This window comes from Hirundo rustica, chromosome 4 (assembly GCF_015227805.2).
Source record: "Hirundo rustica isolate bHirRus1 chromosome 4, bHirRus1.pri.v3, whole genome shotgun sequence".
NCBI lineage: Eukaryota > Metazoa > Chordata > Aves > Passeriformes > Hirundinidae > Hirundo > Hirundo rustica.
In genome coordinates this window covers 41,832,290-41,853,960 of record NC_053453.1, presented here as the reverse complement: position 1 = coordinate 41,853,960, position 21,671 = coordinate 41,832,290, and the positions used below count along the sequence as shown (strand labels likewise).

Genomic DNA, 21,671 nt, shown 5'->3' with positions numbered 1-21,671 from the left:
TTCTCTGGAATGTTAAAGGCTAAATTAAACATTAAAAAATGAAGCATCAGTATCTCATATGTGCCAAAACCCAACTAGACAACATCAGACACCTGGAATTAGGAAAAATATAGACTCTTTAGAAAGCAAGTCCTATCCGTATTCAAAAACACTGAGATATTGCATGCTTTGTTATGGGGACAGCAGTGAGTCATCTCAGATTTCTTGATATTCAAAATGAACTGCTTGGTGTCCTCCAAACTGGTGGCATAAGTGAGACTGTTAAACATCAGTACTAGAGTTATGAGTGCGATACAACCATATAAATATGAAAAAAATTCATCCTCAGCTCAGAATTAACATTCATAAATTACCCTGAAACTGAATTGATTATTTTGGGAAGTCCTAAGCACAAAGAAGTTTAAAATATAATTAAATCAAATATTACGCTTCTAAATTATGTGTAGTTGTGTGAAATCAGGTATCTTTAAATCACCCAAGAGGAGCATACCTGTCGGTGAAATCAGACATGCTCTCACCATGAAACACTTTCCCTTAAGATTAGTTTTGTCAGACTCACATTTGTTGTAAAGCTACAGCTCCAGAATGTATTTATCTAGATCCAAAGATAATTAGTGAGCACTCCAGCTCTTTGAATGGCCAGCTTCAGTCAGAACTATCCTGAGTCCAAATATAAGAAAAACAGGAACCCTCTTTTGAAACCTAAAAGTGCAGCAAGATGCAGTAACTAGTAATACTAGTGTCTCTAAAGAGCTGTATAAAGGTAATTAAAACTAATAATTTTCTTTTTTTCCTCTTTGCAGGCATTATGAAACAAGGATTATCAAGTACAGAATCAAACATAGAGCTGGTAGCTATTCAAAGTTTGGCATGTGTTTACCATCACTGATTCATCTGTAGTGAATAAAAGATGCTGCTAAATTTGTGTGGCTTTTTTTTTTTTTAAGGGCTTACTTGGAAATAAATCCACATTCTGTTTAATAACACTCATTCTTTAGCATTCTTTCCTTTTTAAGCTTGCCGTAACAAAATATTAATTATTGCTCTTCATAATTATTACCTGTCATGAGGAAAAAAATACATGATAAATAACAAGAAAAACCTGGGATCCTTGGGTTCAATTCTGTGCCTTAGCCTGTATTGGGACCCTTTGGTTTTCTCGATATGGAAGTGTAATGTGTGGGCATTGCTACAGAATGCAACGAGTGTCGGATTAATTTATCGTGCGATAAACAACTGGCTTTCAAAAAGCTTACACATCTAATCCTTATTACAGCACTGGACTGAAAAACAGATATGATATAAAGGCCATTTTTGTTGTGTTTCTGTAATACATTCTCACATGACATCCTCTGTCCTTGAAGTATCCCATTCCTCCTACTATTGATGGATTTCATTAGGACCCACTAGCTTTTCTCTGACCAGTTTCAAATGATCCATGTATTTCCGTCAGTGTTCTGCTATGCTCATGGCTTTCCCAGACAGAATATTGCTTGTCCTATTTGTTCTCAATGGATTTCATTGAGTTCACCTAAAATGGAGGTGATCATATTACAATTTGGTTTTCCTAGTCCTCTTTTTTATGCAGAAAATACTTCTATTGCTTTGCTCCTAAGAATTATGTTTTTTTAAAGGATTAGAGATTACCCATTCCGGAGTGAGTGCTGTGAGACATTACATTAAGGAAAGGCCTATCAATAGATCCAATCATTCTGGCTTCTCAGATGGAATAATTGTCCTCATTTGTGTGCTGTAAGCATGAAAGACATCAACTGATACAATTATAGAAGCAGCTTCAATAAAATGAACTTGTCAATTTGCTTTGTTAACACTCTCAGATAAAATTCTAGGTCAGTCTAGGATTCAGCTGTATCACTTCCAGTCATGTTAACTTGTACATCATCAAAAAGTAGATTTTTGCTTTTAGCGTGGATAATATTACATAAGTTACTGTGGGTGAGCTGACATACAGTAAACACCCATGAAAAAAAGAGTTTAGACACATCAAGTATGAGCTGACTAGCCTTAAATTAAGCTTCTAGCATTGTTGCTTAATTAAATTAAATTAGCCCATGCTTGCAGTGATTGTTGATGGTGACTGAATCCCCGCTGGAAAATATCCAATAATGGCCACAACAGTTTAAAGGCAAATCTGGACTCTGAAATTAACTGTAAATTTTGTACAGGTTTGTTGAGTTTGTGTTTCCTTAGCATTTTTTCTTTCAAGGAAAAGTTTAAAAACCAAATTACAGTAATTGATTTCTCTGTACCTTGGTTCTGAATTATAAGATCTCCTATGAGCTTCAGGCACCAAAATATCCTTTGTAAATCTAACAAGCAAATTTGTTATGAAAAGTGCTGTCCTCACTAATGGGTCTGAGATTTGGAGTGAGAAGCTTTCACATCTCAGGTATTTATGTTGAACCTATACCTCCACAAGAACATTAAGCCCTGATGCTTAAGCTCTCCAGAAGCCCACTCCTGCCATTGCACAGACCTGCACCTAAGGGAGGAAAAGCAACAACACGGTGAGAGTCAGGGTGAAACTGAGCAAGCCCCTGAGAAGCTGAGGTAATCTACATGCACAACAACACCTAACCCTTCCAACAGTTATTTGAAAAGGTAGAGTTCATCAATACATAATCAATATTAAAACCGAAGATTAGGTAAGATTAAAATACTGCATCGTAGATTCAAATAAGAACACCCCCTAATAAGCCACATGATTCATCAATTTTTAAAAAGCAAGTTTACTGCTTCAGTCATTGTTCAGCTGAATCTTTCAATCAAGCTGAAAAATTATTTGCTTTGCCTTTCCCTGTAAAACTGGAATCTGCCAGCCAAATGACCAGCACAGTGGCAGAAAATGAACAAACCTAAACCTGTTCGAGAGGTGGGAGGTGAGACTATTAGAAAACTCAGGGAGGGAATGATGCTTTTAGAAAAATCAAGTGATTATGCAATAAATCACAGCTGTGACAATGAATGTAGAAAAGAACTTAACATGAGAACTCAATCACTGAAAAAAAAATTAAATTGGGACAAAAAAAAGACATCCATTAGTGAAGTTATTTTTGGATATTTTTTGGTAAATAAAGTGAGGAACATGTTTTTTTCACTAAAAGTTTACAACATAAAAGCATTTATGAGGAAATAGTTGTTCATGAAATCTGTGATAAAAGAAAACTAATTATTAACATACAAGAGTTATTATAACGACTTTACAAAAGAAATGTCTAACAGGGATTAAGGATACGTTTTACCCTCATCCTCGTGAGACAGCATATGTAGAACTAGATTCTTTGGTTTATACCAACTAGAACCTGCTCTTTTTTATATTAACTTGAGGTTGCAGAAATTCAGAATTTCAAGAGGCTAGGGATTTATTAGGGGTGATGGTTGTATTTGTGATTTTTCCTTTTAAAAAATACCAGTAAAAGAACTCATCTAACTTTCACAAAACACAGGTTTTTGTTTCAATTACATTTTGCTAGAGCAGAAGTTTCAGTCTGAGAATCCTCCTCTGTTGTAATGCATTAATTTGGTTTATATTTCATCAGATTTGTAATGTTTGTCCTATGTATCACGTGGTCTGTCCTTGCCCAGCAGTGCCCATCCCCCACACTGAAATGTAACCTAACTCTGTTCCCCTCCCACTTCTCCCTTATTGGGTAGTGTCTTGTCCCTGCCTCTGGGCCCTGCCCCCTGGGGAAAAAGCCCTGACAGGGAAGTGGCGAGCTGTCTCTGGCATTGGCAAGCCATTGGGAAGGGCACCAGCCAAGCAGGGCAGGACTCGAGAATAAAAGCTGTAATATCCCACCTGGTGAAAAGAGAGCAGATTCTTTTACTTTTGCCATCGGCGGTTGTCTAGTCTTGTGGGGAAATACAACACTCTTCTTCCTCTTGATTACTTGGCTTCATCCTATCAATCATGATTATGTTCCTGGTACAATAATTACAGTTTTTAATCAATTTTCAAACATTGTGCAGTGGGCTGCGAAGTGCATTTGAAGCCCATCATAAGAGAAATTATGCTGAAAGCAACTACAACCTAAAGTTTTTTGCAGAATAGGAGGAGAAGGGGTTATACATAGGAACGACAGATCATCTTCTTATCAGGCTTTACCATTAATTCAGTACAGCACAGAAATAATTACAATAGTGCACTTGTCAAACTGAAACATAAATTAGTTCTTAGTTGATTACTCGAGTTGCCTTAACAACAGAAACTCTCCCAACATTTGGAGGGAATGTATCTTTCAATATTTTATTTTTGCAAACATACAAGAGAAAAATTACTTTTGAAAAGCATTCTTGTTATAATTTGATAATATGACCTTGCACAGTAAAACAACTCAATGATTGTGTCTAGCCTTTCTCTGCTCCAGCACTGATGCTTTAAAGTAGCTTCTGTCTTGATGCTCTTAAATAAACACAGCTTCACATTACCTGAGTGAGGCAGTAAGCTCCAGTAGAAAAAAACATAGTGTACCTGGGTGGTTTTCTGTGTAAAGACCACTTCATGTCTCCGTTCCTGAACAAAGTATGTGTAAGAGTAATTTTAACCATGCTAGGAGATCAGAAAAAATAATCAGCAGAACCAGCACAAAAATGTTAGTAAGTCCTTATCACAAACAGTTTTCTACAGTGAAATTTTAGCCACTTAAGTCAGTGACAAAATCATTATTATCTTCAACAATTTCTTCCTTACAAGCCAAGTAAGTGAAAACCAGTAGCACATTGCCTGAAAAGCAGCAGAAATTTTACAGCAAGAATTTCTGTTAACTGGGACCAGGCCCTCCACAAGGACCATTGAGAAGCTTCCTGTTTGAAATAGTATGTTCGTTTATTTTTCCAGGTTTGTCACATATACTGCTATGTCTTGTTCTTTTAGGATTTTGTTAGTAATCAAAACGTCTCTTCAAGAGATTTATTGCCCTCTCCCAGTTCTCAAAGTACCACCAAGACAGAAATGTCTGGCAGGGGAAATTACTGCCAGAAAAGTGCCAGCATATTAAAGCATTTATTTAAAAGACATAACTACCTGGACCTTTTCCTTTTCAGTATTTCAGACACAGGATATACTGTATCTAATATAGAAGGATTTGAGCAAACTCTTGCCATTGAACTTTGCAGTGAGTGACACTCCACTAAAAAACCCCCGCCCTTCAGTTCTTCTAATTGGGTATCCAACCTTGTGAATCAAGTAGGTTCGAAGGGCTTAGTTATTATCCTCCTTGTACCAGGTCTGCTCCAGGTGTTCATAGTAATCATTAATGTTTAATTTAACAGATGGTTGGAACCTGTACAATTCCTCTTACGAGGTACAGAGCATGGTTATATAATTTCCAATGTTGAATTAAAAGTAGAAATTCAACACCAAGTGATGCTGCTTAATGAGAATAAGTTAATCTATCATTTCTACAGCTTTCTGACTCTCTCTGATCTGAAATATTTGAGGTAATTTTATGTTTTAGGTGTTACTGTCTTTTCTTATCATTTAAGAGGTAAAACCAGAGGTGCATATTAAAAAACTATTAATCATGTAATGAAGTAATATATATAAAAAGTTAGATTTGTGTACCGTTATTCTTACTTATAGTCCCTTGAATGAAGCAGAAAAGCTAATTACTTTTATTTATACAGTCCTATTAGAGAACTTTACAGCCAGCTGGAAGGAACAAATCACTGCTCTCAAGACAATACTGTCTGCAACAAATATAACAGGGCAAGTAGGGACAAGAGCCAACAGTAGCAGTGGGGTTATGGGAAGATTAAGGTTAGGGAAGTTTGAGAGACAATCTCTTCATCTTGTCACTTCCTGAGATCCTAAGATGAGAACAGTCAGATGAGTATGTCAGTTTGGGATTTGTCAGAAAATGTAGTCATGTAGTTCCATTCAACCCAAATTTCTAGGAGCCAAAAAATCAGTTGGTATTTCTACAATTAGGACTAAAATGGGGATTTCCTCCATGCTTTTACTTTAGATGTTAGTGAGTTGTTATGGCTACTTTGTAATTTTGAAGGTATAAAAAAACCCAAACCAACAGAAAACATATTTTTGAACCCTCTAGTAAATGAGATCCATAGGTTCAGCAGGGTGTGTGAGTTATCACACAGCTTTACAAGGTAATAATACTTGATTTAAAAAAGAGAATACATTTGAATTTGTACACTTGGATTATAAATGCTTTCAGGAGGCTTTTGTCCAGTTTTGCTATAGTTTTGTATTTTGTATACCTCAGGCCTAATGAGGTTGCTGGGATTGCACTTTTCCAAAGAAGAAAAATTCATATAATCAGTATAGGTGGTCCTTTTCATATTATACTTTTTAATAAGATGAATGAAATCCATGCATGATTGCCAGCTTCTCCCTCCTTTCTCACTGGCCAGTCTTTGGGGAACTATCAAGGTCCATCCTGTTTCTCCAAGCTTAGCCTCTCCCTATGGTCAATGAACACTTGTTAACATTCTAGAAGTATTTACAGTAGAAATTATGACATTTACAGTCCCTGTGTAATCTTTCTAAGCAGACTGTGCTTAGAGATCAGATCTTCATTAAAATGCAACAAGCTATCAGCTAAGGCAATCAGAGACCCAAGCATGCCCACATGGACCACATCTTCCTGGTTTGTGAGCCAGAAGGTCGTAACAGTTCAAAAGATGCAGGAAAAAAAAAAAAAAAAAACATGTAATTCTTGCCAGTAGCCCTTTTAAAGACTTAGTATATTAAATTCTAAGTGTTCCATGGATGGCCATCATTTAGTTTATGCATTTCTTTCAGAAACAGGCTTGATCTTGAGACCCAGATGGGCTCACCTGATTTGAAGATTATCAAAATGTAGTCCTAACAAGCTGTAGCTGGCATGATCGTAGAGTGAAGATCCTGCTTCATAATTTGGTGCCTCTTCCAGGGAGAGGTGAGATGTTTCCTTATCTTCGATTGAAGTTACCTGGACCCAGGTGTGTGCATCAGTTTTCTGTGGAACTCTGAGGGTTCTGTATAGCTAATTATTTATTTATGTGGGAACAAAGCTAAAAAAGTAACCAGATACAACCACATGACTTCTCCTTCCTTATTCTTATTCATAAACTTCCCTCAGATGAAGAGAAATATTGAAAAGATGATCTGTTTGATGACATTTTGAATAGTAATTTCTCAAAAAATTTGAAAATCTTATACCTTAAATTATAAATTGGAGATTATAAAGTGCACCATAACTGAAATGGTGACAAAACCAAGGTAAGCAAACAGCAAACACAACAGAACTCCCACAACAGAACAGAATATTATTACACTGATCAGTGTAAAAAGTATTTGAATAACTAATCTGTTCACAAATCTAAGTATTAACAATCCTATTTGCAGAAGATTCCTTATCTGTCTAAAATAATGATCTTAATTGAGTTAAACAAAAATCTGCTTTTATATGGTCACCTCTAATTGATATTTATATATCACTGAGAGTCCACAAAAATCCTAAACAGTACCCATCTCATTTCACATGGCTTTTTTTTTTCTTCCTATCAGAGAGGAAATTTTCTTATCAATCAGAATAAACATTATAGTAAAAAACTGATTCAGAATAAATTAGGTAAATATCTGCAGAACTGACAGGAAGATTATAAGGCTCCAGTGGTGACAGTGGGACACACATGTTCACATGCATGCAAAGCACGTCTTTAGCATGATGAAGTGCAAAACCCATCAACGGGATGTCAAGTTATTCTTGGAATGCTGAAGCCAATTGTAAGTAACCAAACTGAAACAAAACAAATTTTATTTCTTTTTGGCTTTGGCTAAAAGGCATAAAACTGATGTAGAAGCGAAGGTCTTCACTGCCTTTTGTTTCAGAGAAAGTTGTTCCTCTTCTGGTCTCTAAATAATTAATAAAACTAACAGAGGAGATGGGGGAACAATTTTCTATGCAAGAATATCTAAAGATTCTTTCTCAGGAGACATATTCCATTTTTAAAAAATCAAGAAACACAAATTTAACTAAAAGACTAATTGCCACTAAAACGTCAGCGAAATGGCCTTGTGGAGGGAGGAATAGTAATTAAAATAATAGATTTTAATGCATGAATTTTAAGGCATAAGTGCTATTGCTATTAATAGTATGCTTATTTCTTTTTCATTCTCTATCACAATAGGAAAAGCAATGCTGTATTCCAGAAACTGTGGGTGTGCAGAAATGAGTCACTTTGGCAAAGATTTGCTTTGCGTATCAGCATAAACCAGAAGAGGGAATTGATTTGATATAAGGAACAATAGACTGAATTATACACTCATGTAATGTAGAGAAACTTATAGTTGCAGTTGCAACAAATATGACCAAATAATAAAGAAATAAATTCTGTGAAAACCTAATTTCTCATTGTAATAAAGAAATATACTGGGTATTCAGGAACAACTGTTTTCAAGAAAATTAGAGACAAAATAAAATATTTCTCCAGAAGAGGATAAAAAATGCTTTGCTTTGCTGGCAAGAGGGGGTAAAAAAAAATAAAAAAAAAAAAAAAAAAACAAAAAAAAAAAAAGAAAAACCTAGAGAAGAAACAATAAAGACTCTCAAACAATCTCTACTTTCCGGGATTACCTGTTACAGCAAACCACTGTATTATTGGCTTGACAAATCTGTTCACCTGGGTTAAATAATTACTGAAATCAAAACTGAACCCAAGTTTAGCCATCAAAGCTCCATTTCTACCTAGTTCTAAACAGAACCTGTATCTTAAACTATTGAAACTCTGCAAAGAGAAAAAAAATAAAAATATCCATGTAGAAACTGAATGTCATCAACTAAAGGACCAGCAATGCAAAGAAAGACAGGGCTCATACAGTTCTATGAAAGGATGAAAACCCCACATCTTCTCACACATGGCTTCCACACCCATTTCTTCAAGGAACTATTTTTTTTTTTCCTTTTTTTTTTTTTTTTTTCCCTAAATAAAAACTGTGGTTAAATGCACACAAACATAGAAAATTTGTATGTATAAACAATTTAATCTCCAGCCTAACACACATCTGTAAGCTCCATAACTTTAGCAAGTAAAAACTAGGCTTTGTTATTGAAACTATATTCAAAATATTTGACTGTGCAGCAAGAGTGAATTATTTAATCTATTTCATTCTAAACCTTTCTAGAAGGTGCACCATAGTGTTTCTGTCCTTCTGAAAAGCTTCCTCATATGTAACCTTTAAAGTTGTCCAGCTCTAGAACTGTGGATCCACTAAAGAGACAGTGCACAAAAAGAGTAAATAAGATAAAGAATTTATCTTTAAGGGAAGGAAGAAACATTGACTTGAAATGTCAATAAAAATACAACTTTAAAGGTTATCCAATCAAGTGCGCATAACTAGAGACACATGTTCAGTCTTTTGTGGGTGTAATGGTTTAATCCCTGCTGGCAATTTATTATTAAGCACCTCAGAGAGACTTACTCACCATTTCATTGTGGGATGGAGGAGAGAATTGGAAAGGTAAAAGTAAGAAAGATCATAGGTTGATTTAGGCAAAATTTAATAATTAAAATTTTAATAAATTTAATACATTAAATTAAAAGTAATAATAGAAATAATAGTAATAACAAACAACAACACAATAATAATAATAATAACAAATAACAATAATGGACTATTAAAAAAAATAAGAAAAATAAAGCCCAAGAAACATAAGTGATACAAGTGAAAAACAATTGCTCACCAACAAATAACCAATACCCAGATGGTTCCCAAGCAACAGCTGCCCCCTGCTAAACTCCACCCCAGTTTTATTAGTGAGCATGAAACCATATGGCCTGGAATATCCCCATGATCAGCTGTCCTGGCTGCGTACCCTCCGAGCTCCTGGCGCACCCCCAGCCCCTTCATTGCTGGGGCAGTGTGAGGGGCAGGAAAGGCCTGTGAGCACCCCTCAGCAATAGCTAAAACATCCCTGTGGCATCACTGATTTCAGCGCAAATCTGAAACACAGCACCATTCTAGCTACTGTGAAGAAAATTAACTCTATCCCAGCCAAAACCAGCGCAATGGGAAATATATTTTTATATCTTGAACTTTATAATGCTATGTTTCCAAGGACAGCTTTTCCTGTTGGCAATGTTTGATTTCAATTTATTATTTTACCAGAGGAACTTACAACTTTTTACACATCTATGTAGCTTTGGGGTTTTGTTTCGTGGCATTTAAAAAAAAAAAAAAGATTACTGATGCATATGTTTTTCAGCAGTTTACCCTAGAATAAATTGCTCTTGGAATGACGTCTGTCCCTCTAAAGGTTTACTAATTTCCCCCAGAATGTCTGCCTCTGCTCCCAACCTCCCTCAAAATATCTGCTCTCAACATCAGATGTATTCCATTCTTCTAACCACATTCTTTTGTGTCACACTACTGAATCTCAGGGAGATTAAATGTTCAGTATCTGTGTGAAACAAGGCAGGGACATTTCAAATTGCAGGATCAGTCTACCTAAGGGAGCATATTGGATCATAATTCATCTGCTGGTGCCTGTTATCAGATGTGAACTGGAAGCAGTGTCCCTCCCATGCTACCTGCATCCGCCTCTGTCAGGCAGAACTGCTATGGAATGCCTACAACAGAGTGCCAAAGCCAGACCCAAATGAGCTGGTATACTTATACAGAATCATTTAGTGTCTTACCTTTATCCTAGATGAAATCCCAGAAGCGATATTGCCATCCATACCAGTTGCTGAGAGCAAATTCAGATGAGTCTGTGAAAGCAGGACTGAAAAAATCACCAGAAAGCCTGTCATGTGTCTTCATCAGAAATGGAGATGTAGCAAGTATCTGTTGCCTGAAAGTGTGATTCTTGGAAGAACACTGGAAGCAGAGCACAAGGCAGACAGAACAGGATCTCACACAGAAGAGTTCAGGGCTAAGGTGCCAGAGCAGGAGCTCAAGCCCATGCTTAGACTCTGTTTCCACAAGAAACATGGTTCTGATGATTCTCTGCATACTCTGCATTCATCATCTGCCATTTATCAACACCTGCTCAGGCAAGGAATTAATATAATAAATAAGGCATGAGAGGTAAATTTGCAAGTCAGTGACTGAAAAACTACTCTGCTCATGCCCATGTATGTTTTCCAGTTATAGAGCAAACCTATTGATGCTCAGGACCTGAATGCAACAGAACTAGGAAGATATAAGAATATTAGCACTGCACTGAGCTAAGCAGGCTCTGTCCATAGAAGATTAAGAGAAAGCCAAAAGGTAAAAGAACCATGTTGTTTCATAAGATCTCTGGACAGGAATGCAGATTTGAAATTCATCATACGACATTGCAGCACAAGGAAAAGGTGACCTCATACATGCAAAAGACCTTGTACAAAAGTGGAACCTTCTCTTCAGCTTTTGTAACCCATTATATTTTAGCAATGTTTTTACTGACATCATGTTTGTATGGTAATATAAAAATACTTTGTAAATATATTAATCAGTTTTTATTCCTATAGAGTTTAGATACAATACTCAAATATGATAGCTATCACATCCTTTTAGCTAGATTTAGTGCATATAAATATTAAAAAATGCTTTCAGGGAACGTTTGAAAATATCCCATGAAGTCTAATTGCAATAGAGTACAGAAAGAAAGCCAAACGTGACAGGTTTTTACTTATGCTATACAGTTCTCCCATACATAAAATAATCAAGATTACTCATTAAATTAACAATTAAAAAACCCAATGTGCTGTACAGTAACACAAAGGAATACACAAGGTATTAGTTATCATTGCTTTATTATTGAACAAAATTGAAATTCTTTTATCTGGCACATATAAACACTTATTGCTACAAAAAGGAAAGCCTACAAATCTCATAATTTATACAACGAACAGTTTTTCAAAAAATAAAATTTAATTTAGTAAACTTGTCTGTGCTTCTTTTTTTTTTTTTTTTTTTTTTTAGCACTGTCTGCAATAATCCACCACAAATCCCTGAGCGGAGAGACATATTTTAAACATGTTTTAAATTTATCCCAAAGAAGAAAGTTATCAAGGCCCAGACCTATATTAAAAAAAATGTATTCAGGGACATTCTTGGTAAAATTATGGTAGTCCTTTTTTTTCTTTCTTTCTTTCTTTTTTTTTTTTCTTTTTTTTTTTTTTTTAAGAAACAAACAAAACCAGATAACAATGCAAGCAGGGACACCATGTCCAGGAATGCTCCCCTCCCACTTTTTGCAAAACAAGAATAAGTACAAGCTGAAGGAGACAAATAACCTGGGTGAATGGTTAAGACCAGGAAGCCATCAAAGTTTTGATGGCTGTTGAGGCAATAAGCTACGATATACACAGTTCTATACCAAGCTCAGTTACAGTTACTATCTATTCTATATCTTTTCCCAGAAAGTCAGTAGTAAAGCAGGAGAATAAGTTCAGCTACCATTGTATTCTAACACTGGTTTCAACGATCAAGTAGAAATTCAAATTTTGATCCTTCAATTTTGCTTTTCCGGCAAAGACATTATTTGAGAAAAACTTGACACACTTCACAAAACCAAATAATCTGCCCCTCTGGCCCCTTCTGGTGGGCCAGCTGTAAACTTAGCAACTTACAGTATTTTAGTGCGCAAAAGGAAAGAAAGGAAGCACAACATAACTACAGTTTTTTCTACTATACTGACTTTGAAACAGCTATTACCCAATCTATTTCAATACAGATTTAAAATCCAAGTGTAAGGGTAGAATGACCAAGAAGGTAGATGTGTAACCAAGTGTTCCCTTTCCCATTCGGTACATGCACTAACCACAAAACAAATGCAAGTAGTAAAGCCAAATAAAAGAAATAGCAACACATAGAGACTGTTGTGTTAATGGCAGGGTAACATTGCTGCAGTCAAGTAATAAATAAATAAATACAGCAAAGTGTTTCTCTACATTTTGTTGGAATGGTACTCAACAGGAAAAGGAATATATAAACTAAAAGCCCCCAAACCTCTTCTCAGTAATAAAGAGTTTTTAACAAAGATCCTGAGAAGCCTTCAGTTCAAGGTGCTCTACCACTTTACATTTCATCTATTGTTATGAAAGGAATACTGAAGCAGATACCAAAGGTCCATTAAATGAAACAGTAAATTTTCTTACAAGCAATAATACTTATTCCAAAGAAAGCAAGCAGTTAACAAATCGCCTGAAAAAAAATTACTAAAGCTTCATACACTTCAATTTAAAATAAATTAATTTTACATTTAAAATCTGAAGACTGAAACAGTAATGAAGCTAAATAATTCTGAAACAGAAATAAATTGAACCTCAGCAAAAGCATATTTAGATATTTGACAGCTCTGCTGCTGGCATGTGTCAGAATACAAACAGAATGCTAATATTTGGTTAGAATCTGAATAGGTTTGTTTAAAACACCAACAATATGAAAAGTAACTAGCAACAACCATTACTGATATTCCTCTTAATCTACCCTATTTTAAGCATGATTGAATTGAGTCCCTTCAGTTATTTGCTAGCCTCATCAATGCCATAACATTCCCTTTTCTCTGAGTTGCTCATGAAGTCTCATTTTAGCCTACCCAAGCACTAATATTTTCATATCTCATTTTTTTTAGTAATTGCAAAAATATCATATTCAGAGTCCAATTTAAAGTTGGACTTATCTGATTGCAAAGTAAAGAGAGTCAAACACATTATTCTATAATACCAATTATTTTTTTCTAAGATGACCACACTGATTTGGTATCAGGGCAAACATCCCTCTTACCTGTATTACTAATCACACATCTGGTCTTTTTTTTACCAGCCTACATACTACAATCTGATGTAGAATATAGAACAGCTCCTTGGTTATTCTGTCTACCTCACAGAATTTGACTGTGTATCTCAAGAAAAACTGCACTATAAGTTAACAAGCTGAAGTAACAGGCATATTCTCAGCAAACAACTTGCAATGCTGTTATCTAATAATGTGACAGGTTTGAAAAAAAATGGGCCATATAAATTGTGAAATTGGCTAGCAAGTGGTTCAAAAGTGAGATACAGCAGCATTAAGACAAACTGCAAACACATTGGATTTAGTACACATGTCAGTGAATTATAGTATCAGCAAAATACTTTAAGCTACTATTACCACTTTAATTTCCATATGGCTTAGTGTATACTGTGTGATTTTCCCTTCGTATTTCTAGACAGTATAAATTTCAAGTACCCACCCCAAAAGTAAGCAATATGGGATTTGCAATTATTTATCAAATACACCAGAACAACTTCTCTCCCGTGCCATATTCCCAAATATTTTTGTTGCGTAACAAGTTCTACATGAAACCCTCAAAAGTCTCCTTTTTTTATTTCTCTAGCAGAATAGCTTCTCCTAGCAGCAATTAGGACCCTCTGATCCTTGCAGTCAAGTCCAGCAAGTTCTCTGACCTGACAAGTGTGTGGAAGTTCAAGTTTCTTGGGTTTAATCACTTTAAGGAAAGAAGTTCCAAGTTTGCATCATCATGTTTCCCATGTTTTCAAACCTTGTTTCTCCATGATATTCCACAATTTGTGCGCAGATTGGGACTGGGTGATGACATCATCAGGTTTAAGTTGAAGAGCAAGGAGGGTATTTTCTTCAGCCTCTTTCAGTTTGCCATTCAGATGGAGAATGGCTCCCAAGATTCATTAAGGCAGCTGGAGACTGGTACAAGTAATAAAAAAGGAGGAATATTACAAATATTTTCAATTTTCTTTTAAGAAAAAAATTCAATCTTTTCTTTTTAAATTACTCCCTTATATATTCCAATTTTCCATGGAACAATTTAGTAATTTAGGCACAAAACAGACAACAAAGAAAAGTTTTCTGAACAGCTGCTATCTAGTTTGTGCTTTAAACTTAGGTCAAGCTCTGGTGCTACAGGACATAAGACTTCTCTCTTTAATGTATGAAATACAAAGAACTCAAAAAGCTTTAAATGTGGTAATGTTGGTATAAACACCAGGTTCCAACGACAAATCAAAATAATCCAAGAGTGAATTAGCAACAAAGAATGTAATTTTTAATCAAATGCATGTTAATAAAGCGTTTATAATCACTGGGAATAGTTAACACATTGGAATTTAGCCCTTTCTTCTCTTTGTCTTAATTGTAACTGGTAGAAAATACAGCCTGCTCTCAGATCCTAAGGATGTTCAGGGATTCTAGGATATCCATTTCGATTCAGGCTGTGGCAATTATTTCTTAATGAATAATTGCATAAAATTAATAATGGTGGAAAAATGCTACTTTAATAACAAAAATGTTAAACTTCTGTAACAAATCAATTTAAAAAAGCCTATATTACTAATTTTTTTTTCATGTTTAACTAAGACAAAGTGCTTAGCTGGTGTCCTAGGGTGACTTTGTGATCCTTGTATCCCCAATCGTCTGTTCTGTTTGTGCTGTATATTGAATTCTGTGCCTTTAAGACTGGTTCTATAAGCAAGGAGAAGTTGCGGAGTTTGCTTTGAAAAAACTGCCTGACTCTACACATTCTTCTCTGGACTGGGTTCAGTGGAGCTTGGAGAGACTGCAGGACCAGAGATCTTTTTGCTTTTAGTTAGTTTCAGCTAGCTAGGGCAGAGAAGTTCCCGGGACTGTTTTTTTGTTTGTTGTTTTTTTTGTTGTTGTTGTTTTTTCCTTTTTTCTTGGAACTGTTTAAACCTGCTCTGGACTGAAAACCCAGGGGATCACTGGGGGCTTCCACCTGCGGCCCACCGAGGCCTGGACCTCAGCATTTTCCAGCAGCGCTGGAAGGACTGGGACTGATGAGAGACTGAGAGAGAGCTGAGCTATTACACCCATGGCAAGAACTTTCTCATTTTGCCATCCCACTCCAGAACAAGAAGTTTTATTGTTTCATATTATTCAGTCTTTATACTTGTATGCCATTTGTTTGTTAAGTAAAATAGTTTTTTCCACTTTTCTCTGAAGAAATTTTTTACCGGACTGATTGAAGGGAGGGGCCATTTGGGTTTGCTTCCTGGAGGGATCCCATTCAGGGTTTTCACCCAAATTTGTCCCTAAACCAGGACAATACATTTTTATTGGCACCCAATGTGGGGCCCGAGAGAGTGGAAAAAACTTGTACTGATTATTAGTTGCATTTTGGTTGTCCTTTGTGTGGGGATAAAACAGTCAGTAGCCATGTTGCTCCTTGAATTCCTAATGTCTCTTAGAATGGAGTTTCTGTTTTCTGTTTTCCTAGGCTTTTTTGAGGTTTTTAATACCTTTCTGGTCCCTAGGTTTATTTTCTTATCCAGAAATAGCTCCAGTGTTGTCCCTAACACATAGCTTTTACACTAGGGGATGCACAAATTAGAATAGCTATTTTGTTTGGCTCAAGTGATTATGATTTACAGGAAACTTATAAAGGTACTAGCGTTTGTGCCAGGTATTTTCGGTTTATGGTTTCTTTGTCCTACTCTGCGTCCTAGTTTCACAGCAGCATGTTTTCGGGATTTATCATAATTGCATCCAGTTTGTTGGGAGGAAGTAGGGGATGAGGCTTTTCAACCTCTCCTTTCCTTCTTGTCTTGTGAGTCTCTTTTTGTCTTTTGGAGAATGTTCAGGGTCCCCTGAATGTTAAAGACACCCCCTTCCTGGTATTTCAGCTGGTGACCTTCCTCTATATAGTTTATAGCTTTTCTAGAATGAGTCGCACACTGCGAGATACTGTAGGGAGCAGACAGAGGCAGGGTAGCAGGGAGATAAATCAGTCACTCAGGCTGCAGCCAACCCCACAGCTACTCAGGTTGCAGCTAACCAGTGAGGCTAAGACACCGGCAGTTGCTGCGATAAAGAAGGAAAGAAGCACATGCACAAAAACCGATTGACCAGTAGACGATGATTCAGGTGAAGGATCTTCAATGCCTCTTGACATCCAATGAGAAGCCAAACCAACTAACACACAATCAGAAGCTGAAGCAACTGATGATACACAGCAGAAGCCCAACCAACTGGTACAAAATCAGAAGCCCAACCAACTGGCACAAGATCAGGAGTCCAACCAACTAGCACACGATCAGGAGCCCAACCAGCTGGCACAAGATCAGGAGCCCAACCAACTGCTACAAGATCAGGAGATACTATTGAGTCCTTTTCCCTGAAGGACCTTCGTGGCCTAAGAAAGGATTACACTCGATGACCTGAAGTGATCTATAATTAGTTGGTTTAGTCCAGCTTGGGATGCTGCAGGTGAGGCTACAATGCTGGATGGCACTGAAGCAAGGCATTTAGGATCTCTGTCACATGATCCAGTTATCGACCAAGAAATGATGAGGGAGGCTCACCCTTGTAGTCACTGGGAACAGGTCCTGGGAAGTGTGGCACAAAGATATCTATGTGCAGATGATCTCTATGTGCAGCAAACCCAGTGGAAGACCACTGAACAAGGGATTCAGCGTTTGAGAGAAATGGCAGTGGCAGAGATTGTCTTCTCAGATAACCTAAACACTAGGAAGACCGACTTGTACACCTGTGATGTGGTGAAAACTTGTACAACTTGGGCCACAAGAATACTTTTCAGCTTTAGCAATAATGAAGTGGGATGACGCAGAGGAGACTGTGTTTGATACAGTGAAGAAGCTCTGAGCATATGCAGATGCTGTGCATGGTCCAACACATGCAAGAATTGCAGCTCTGGAAACACAGATGCAGGGATTAGCAGACAAGATGGAGGAGAATCACAAGAAAACTCAGGGAGGAGATAAAAGAGGACATTCTCCAAATCTCTGCAGTACAGGTCAGAGGTTCTGGCACCACATGTAAACATTCCCTAGATAGAGAGGGAAAGGGCATCCCATGGGCTAAGCTGTGGGCCCTCCTGCGTGATTGTGGACAAAACATGAGAAGATGGGATGGAGAATCTACTGATGCTCTAGCACCAAGGCTGCATGAATTGTTGGACAGCAAGACTATGAGAGGAAGTTCTACCAAGAAGGAAGCAGCTCTGGTTACACAGGGAAATAAGGATAATCAGGCTTAGAGGAGCCCTGCCTCTAGCCAGGTAGAGGTTAGGAAAACCATGTTTTTTGGACTGTGTGGAATCGTTGGCCTGGCACTTTAGAACCACACAAATATGAGGCCTTGGTTGACACTGGTACGCAGTGCACATTACTCCCATCAAGACATGTGGGGGAAGAATTGCTGGCATGACAGGGGGTTCACAAGATTTTACTTTGGTGGAGGCTGGTGTAAGCCTGACTGGAAAGGAGTGGAAGACACACCCTATCGTGACTGGGCCAGAAGCTCCATGCATTTTGGGCATAGACTTCCTCCAAAACGGGTATTTCAAAGACACAAAGGGATTCAGGTGGGCATTCGGGATGGCAGCTGTAGAAACAGGGGATGTTAAGCAGTTGAAGACCTTGCTGTTGGGGGTTAGGTTTAGTTTTGTTGGGTTTTTTTTTCCTATAGAATTTTCCCCCCCCATAAGTTGCTAAGAGACTAAATACTGATGCTTAAAGGGTACTTGACCCACACAAAAGAAGTGTCGAGGGTGGGGGAAGATCACCTAAGTTTGGGGGAGGGAAAGGCTCAGTGGCTCCAGGAGCTGAGGGTGCCTTGCTCTCGACATCAGAGAGGACGGTTGGGCGACTGCTAGCTGCATGGAGTCCACTGTTAATGGAGGGTCCAGTCCTGAGAATTCTATCACCTGCTGTAGTGCCCAGGAACTCAGAGCTCCTCGCCTGCCCTGCTGGAGCTGGGTCAGCCCCTGTCCAGCTGTCGCGGCTTCTTCAGCACCGCTCACTTTGCCTGCCGGGACATTCCCCCTGCCTGCTGGGGACAGCCCACCATTTCCAGTCATCAGCCCCGGAGTTTCCACCATTTTGGCTTTGTGCTCTCAGGGTCCCAAGAGATCAGACTGCCCGGGGCTTGTGAGACGAAGCCCCTCAAGGTTCTTGGTTCTGTTTTATTATTATTGTTATTGCTGTAGTTGTTGTTGTTTGTTTGTCCTGTTATATTTATTAGTAAAGAACTGTTATTCCTTTCCCCATAGCTCTGACTGAAAAGCCTCTTTAATGTTCTAAATTATAATAACTTGGAGGGAAGGGATTGGAGTTCCCCATTCCTAGAGAGGCCCTGCCTCTCCTTAGCAGATACCTGTCTTTCAAACCAAGACACTTGCCTGGACTATCAGAGAACACATCTGCTATAGGTCTTCTGAAGGTGGAAGAGCAACGAGTGCCAATTGCCACTTCCAAAAGTGCATCGCCGACAGTACTGAACACCTCGAGATGCCATGATTCCCATCTACAAGATGATCCGTGAGCTGGAGACCCAAAGGGTGGTCAGCAAAACCCACTCACCCTTCAACAGCCCCATTTGGCCTGTGCACGAGTCTGACAGAGAATGGAGATTGACTGTAGACTACCGTGCCTTAAATGAAATGACTCCACCATTGAGCTCTGCTGTGCCAGACATGCTGGAACTCCAGTACAAGCTGGAGTCCAAGGCAGCAAAGTGGTACATCACAAATGACATTGCTAATGCATTTTTCTCCATTCCTCTGTCAGTAGAATGCAGGCCTCAGTTCACCTTCACATGGAGAGGAGTGCAGTACACCTGGAACCGATTGCCCAGGGGTGGAAACACAGCCCCACCATCTGCCATGGACTGATCCAGACTGCACTGGAAAAGGGTGAGGCTCCAGAACATCTACAGTACATCAATGACATTATTGTGTGGGGGAACACAGCAATGGAAGTGTTTGAGAAAGGAGAGAAGATCATCCAGATTCTCCTGAAGACTGGCTTTGCTATCAAGAAGAGCAAAGTTAAGGGACTTGGTTGAGAGGTCCAGTTCCTGGGAGTAAAGTAGCAAGAGGGACGGTGTCAGATTCCCACTGAAGTCATCAACAAGATCACAGCAATGTCTCCACCAACCAACAAAAAGGAAACACAAGCTTTTCTAGGTGCTATAGGATTTTGGAGAATGCACATTCCTGAGTACAGCCAGATTGTGAGCCCTCTCTCCCTGGTTACCTGCAAGAACAATTTCCACTGGGGTCCTGAACAGCAACAAGTCTTTGCCCAGATCAAGCAGGAGATCGCTCATGCGGTAGCCCTTAGCCCAGTCAGGACAGGACCAGATGTGAAGAACGTGCTCTACTCTGCAGCCGGGAACAATGGCCTGTCCTGGAGCCTTTGGCAGAAGGTGCCTGGGGAGACTCGAGGCTGACCACTGGGATTCTGGAGTCGAAGCTACAGAGGGTCTGAAGCCAACTATACTCCAACAGAGAAGGAAATCTTGGCCACCTATGAAGGAGTCCAAGCTGCCTCAGAGGTGATTGGCACAGAAGCAGAACTCATCCTGGCACCTCGACTACCAGTGCTGGGGATGGATGCTCAAAGCAGAAATTCCCTCTACCCACCACACCACCAATGCCACATGGAGCAAATGGATTGCCCTCATTGCACAGTGTGCCCTTACTGGAAACCCAAATCACCCTGGGATTTTGGAAATAATTACAAATTGGCCTGAAGGAGAAAACTTTAATTTCACTGATGAAGAGGAACAAGAGCAAGTGACACGTGCTGAAGAAGCTCTACCATACAACCAATTGCCAGCAGAAGAAACACGCTATGCCCTTTTCACTGATGGTTTCTGCCGCATCATAGGGATGAACTGGAAGTGGAAAGCACCTGTATGGAGCCCCACACGACAGGTTGCACAAGCTACTGAAGGAGAAGGTGGGTCAAGCCAACTCGCTGAACTCAAAGCTTTTCAGCTGGCCCTGGACATTGCTGAAAGAGAGAAGTGGCCAAAGCTCTACCTCTACACTGATTCATGGATGATAGCCAATTCTCTGTGGGGTTGGCTGGACAGGTGGAAAAAGGCCAATTGTCAGTGTAGGGGAAAGCCAATCTGGGCTGCAGATGAGTGGAAGGACATTGCCGCTCGGGTAGAGAAGCTACCTGTGGAAGTCTGTCATGTAGATGCCCATGTCCCTAAGAGTCAGGCTAATGAGGAGCACCACAACAACGAGCAGGTAGATCAAGCTGCAAAGATAGAGGTGTCAACCTCTATTAGCTTGGCAACACAAGGGAGAGTTGTTCCTAGCTCGATGGGCCCATGATGCCTCAGGTCATCAGGGCAGAGATGCCACCTATAAGTGGGCATGAGACCGAGGGATGGATCTAACCATAGTCAGTATTTCTCAGGTTATTTGTGACTGTGAGACTTGTGCTGCAATCAAGCAGGCCAAGCAGGTGAAGCCCTATGGTATGGTGGGCAGTGATCCAAATAAAAGTATGGGGAAGCCTGGCAGATTGATTATATTACACTGCCCCAGACATTGCTAAAGGTAAGCACTATGTACTACTCACAATGGTAGAGCCACCACAGGATGGCTGGAGACCTACCCTGTGCCTCATGCTACGGCCCGTAACACCATTCTAGGCCTTGAAAAACAAGTTCTTTGGAGGCATGGTACCCTTGAGAGGATTGAGGTCAGACAATGGAACTTTATTTCAAGAACAGCCTCATCAACAGCTGGGCTAGGGAACATGCATTGAGTTGGGTGTACCATATCCCTATCATGCACCAGCTTCAGGGAAATAGAAAGATACAATGGACTGCTAAAAACCACCCTGAAACACTGGGTGGGGGATCATTCAAAAACTGGGAGGCAGCATCTAGCAAGGCCACCTGGTTAGTTAAACACCCGAGGTTC

General features: G+C 38.9%; 1 protein-coding gene across 1 annotated transcript in view; it reads right to left on the bottom strand.

Moving 5' to 3' along the window:
- Window positions 1-10,643: 10,643 nt before the first annotated feature.
- The window catches only part of TMTC2 (transmembrane O-mannosyltransferase targeting cadherins 2), a 324,464-nt gene continuing 313,436 nt past the window's right edge, over window positions 10,644-21,671 (bottom strand). The window contains exon 12 of the mRNA XM_040062636.2: window positions 10,644-10,748. Coding sequence (XP_039918570.1) covers window positions 10,725-10,748 — 24 coding nt within the window. The 3' untranslated portion in view covers window positions 10,644-10,724. The remainder of the gene's footprint in view (window positions 10,749-21,671) is intronic.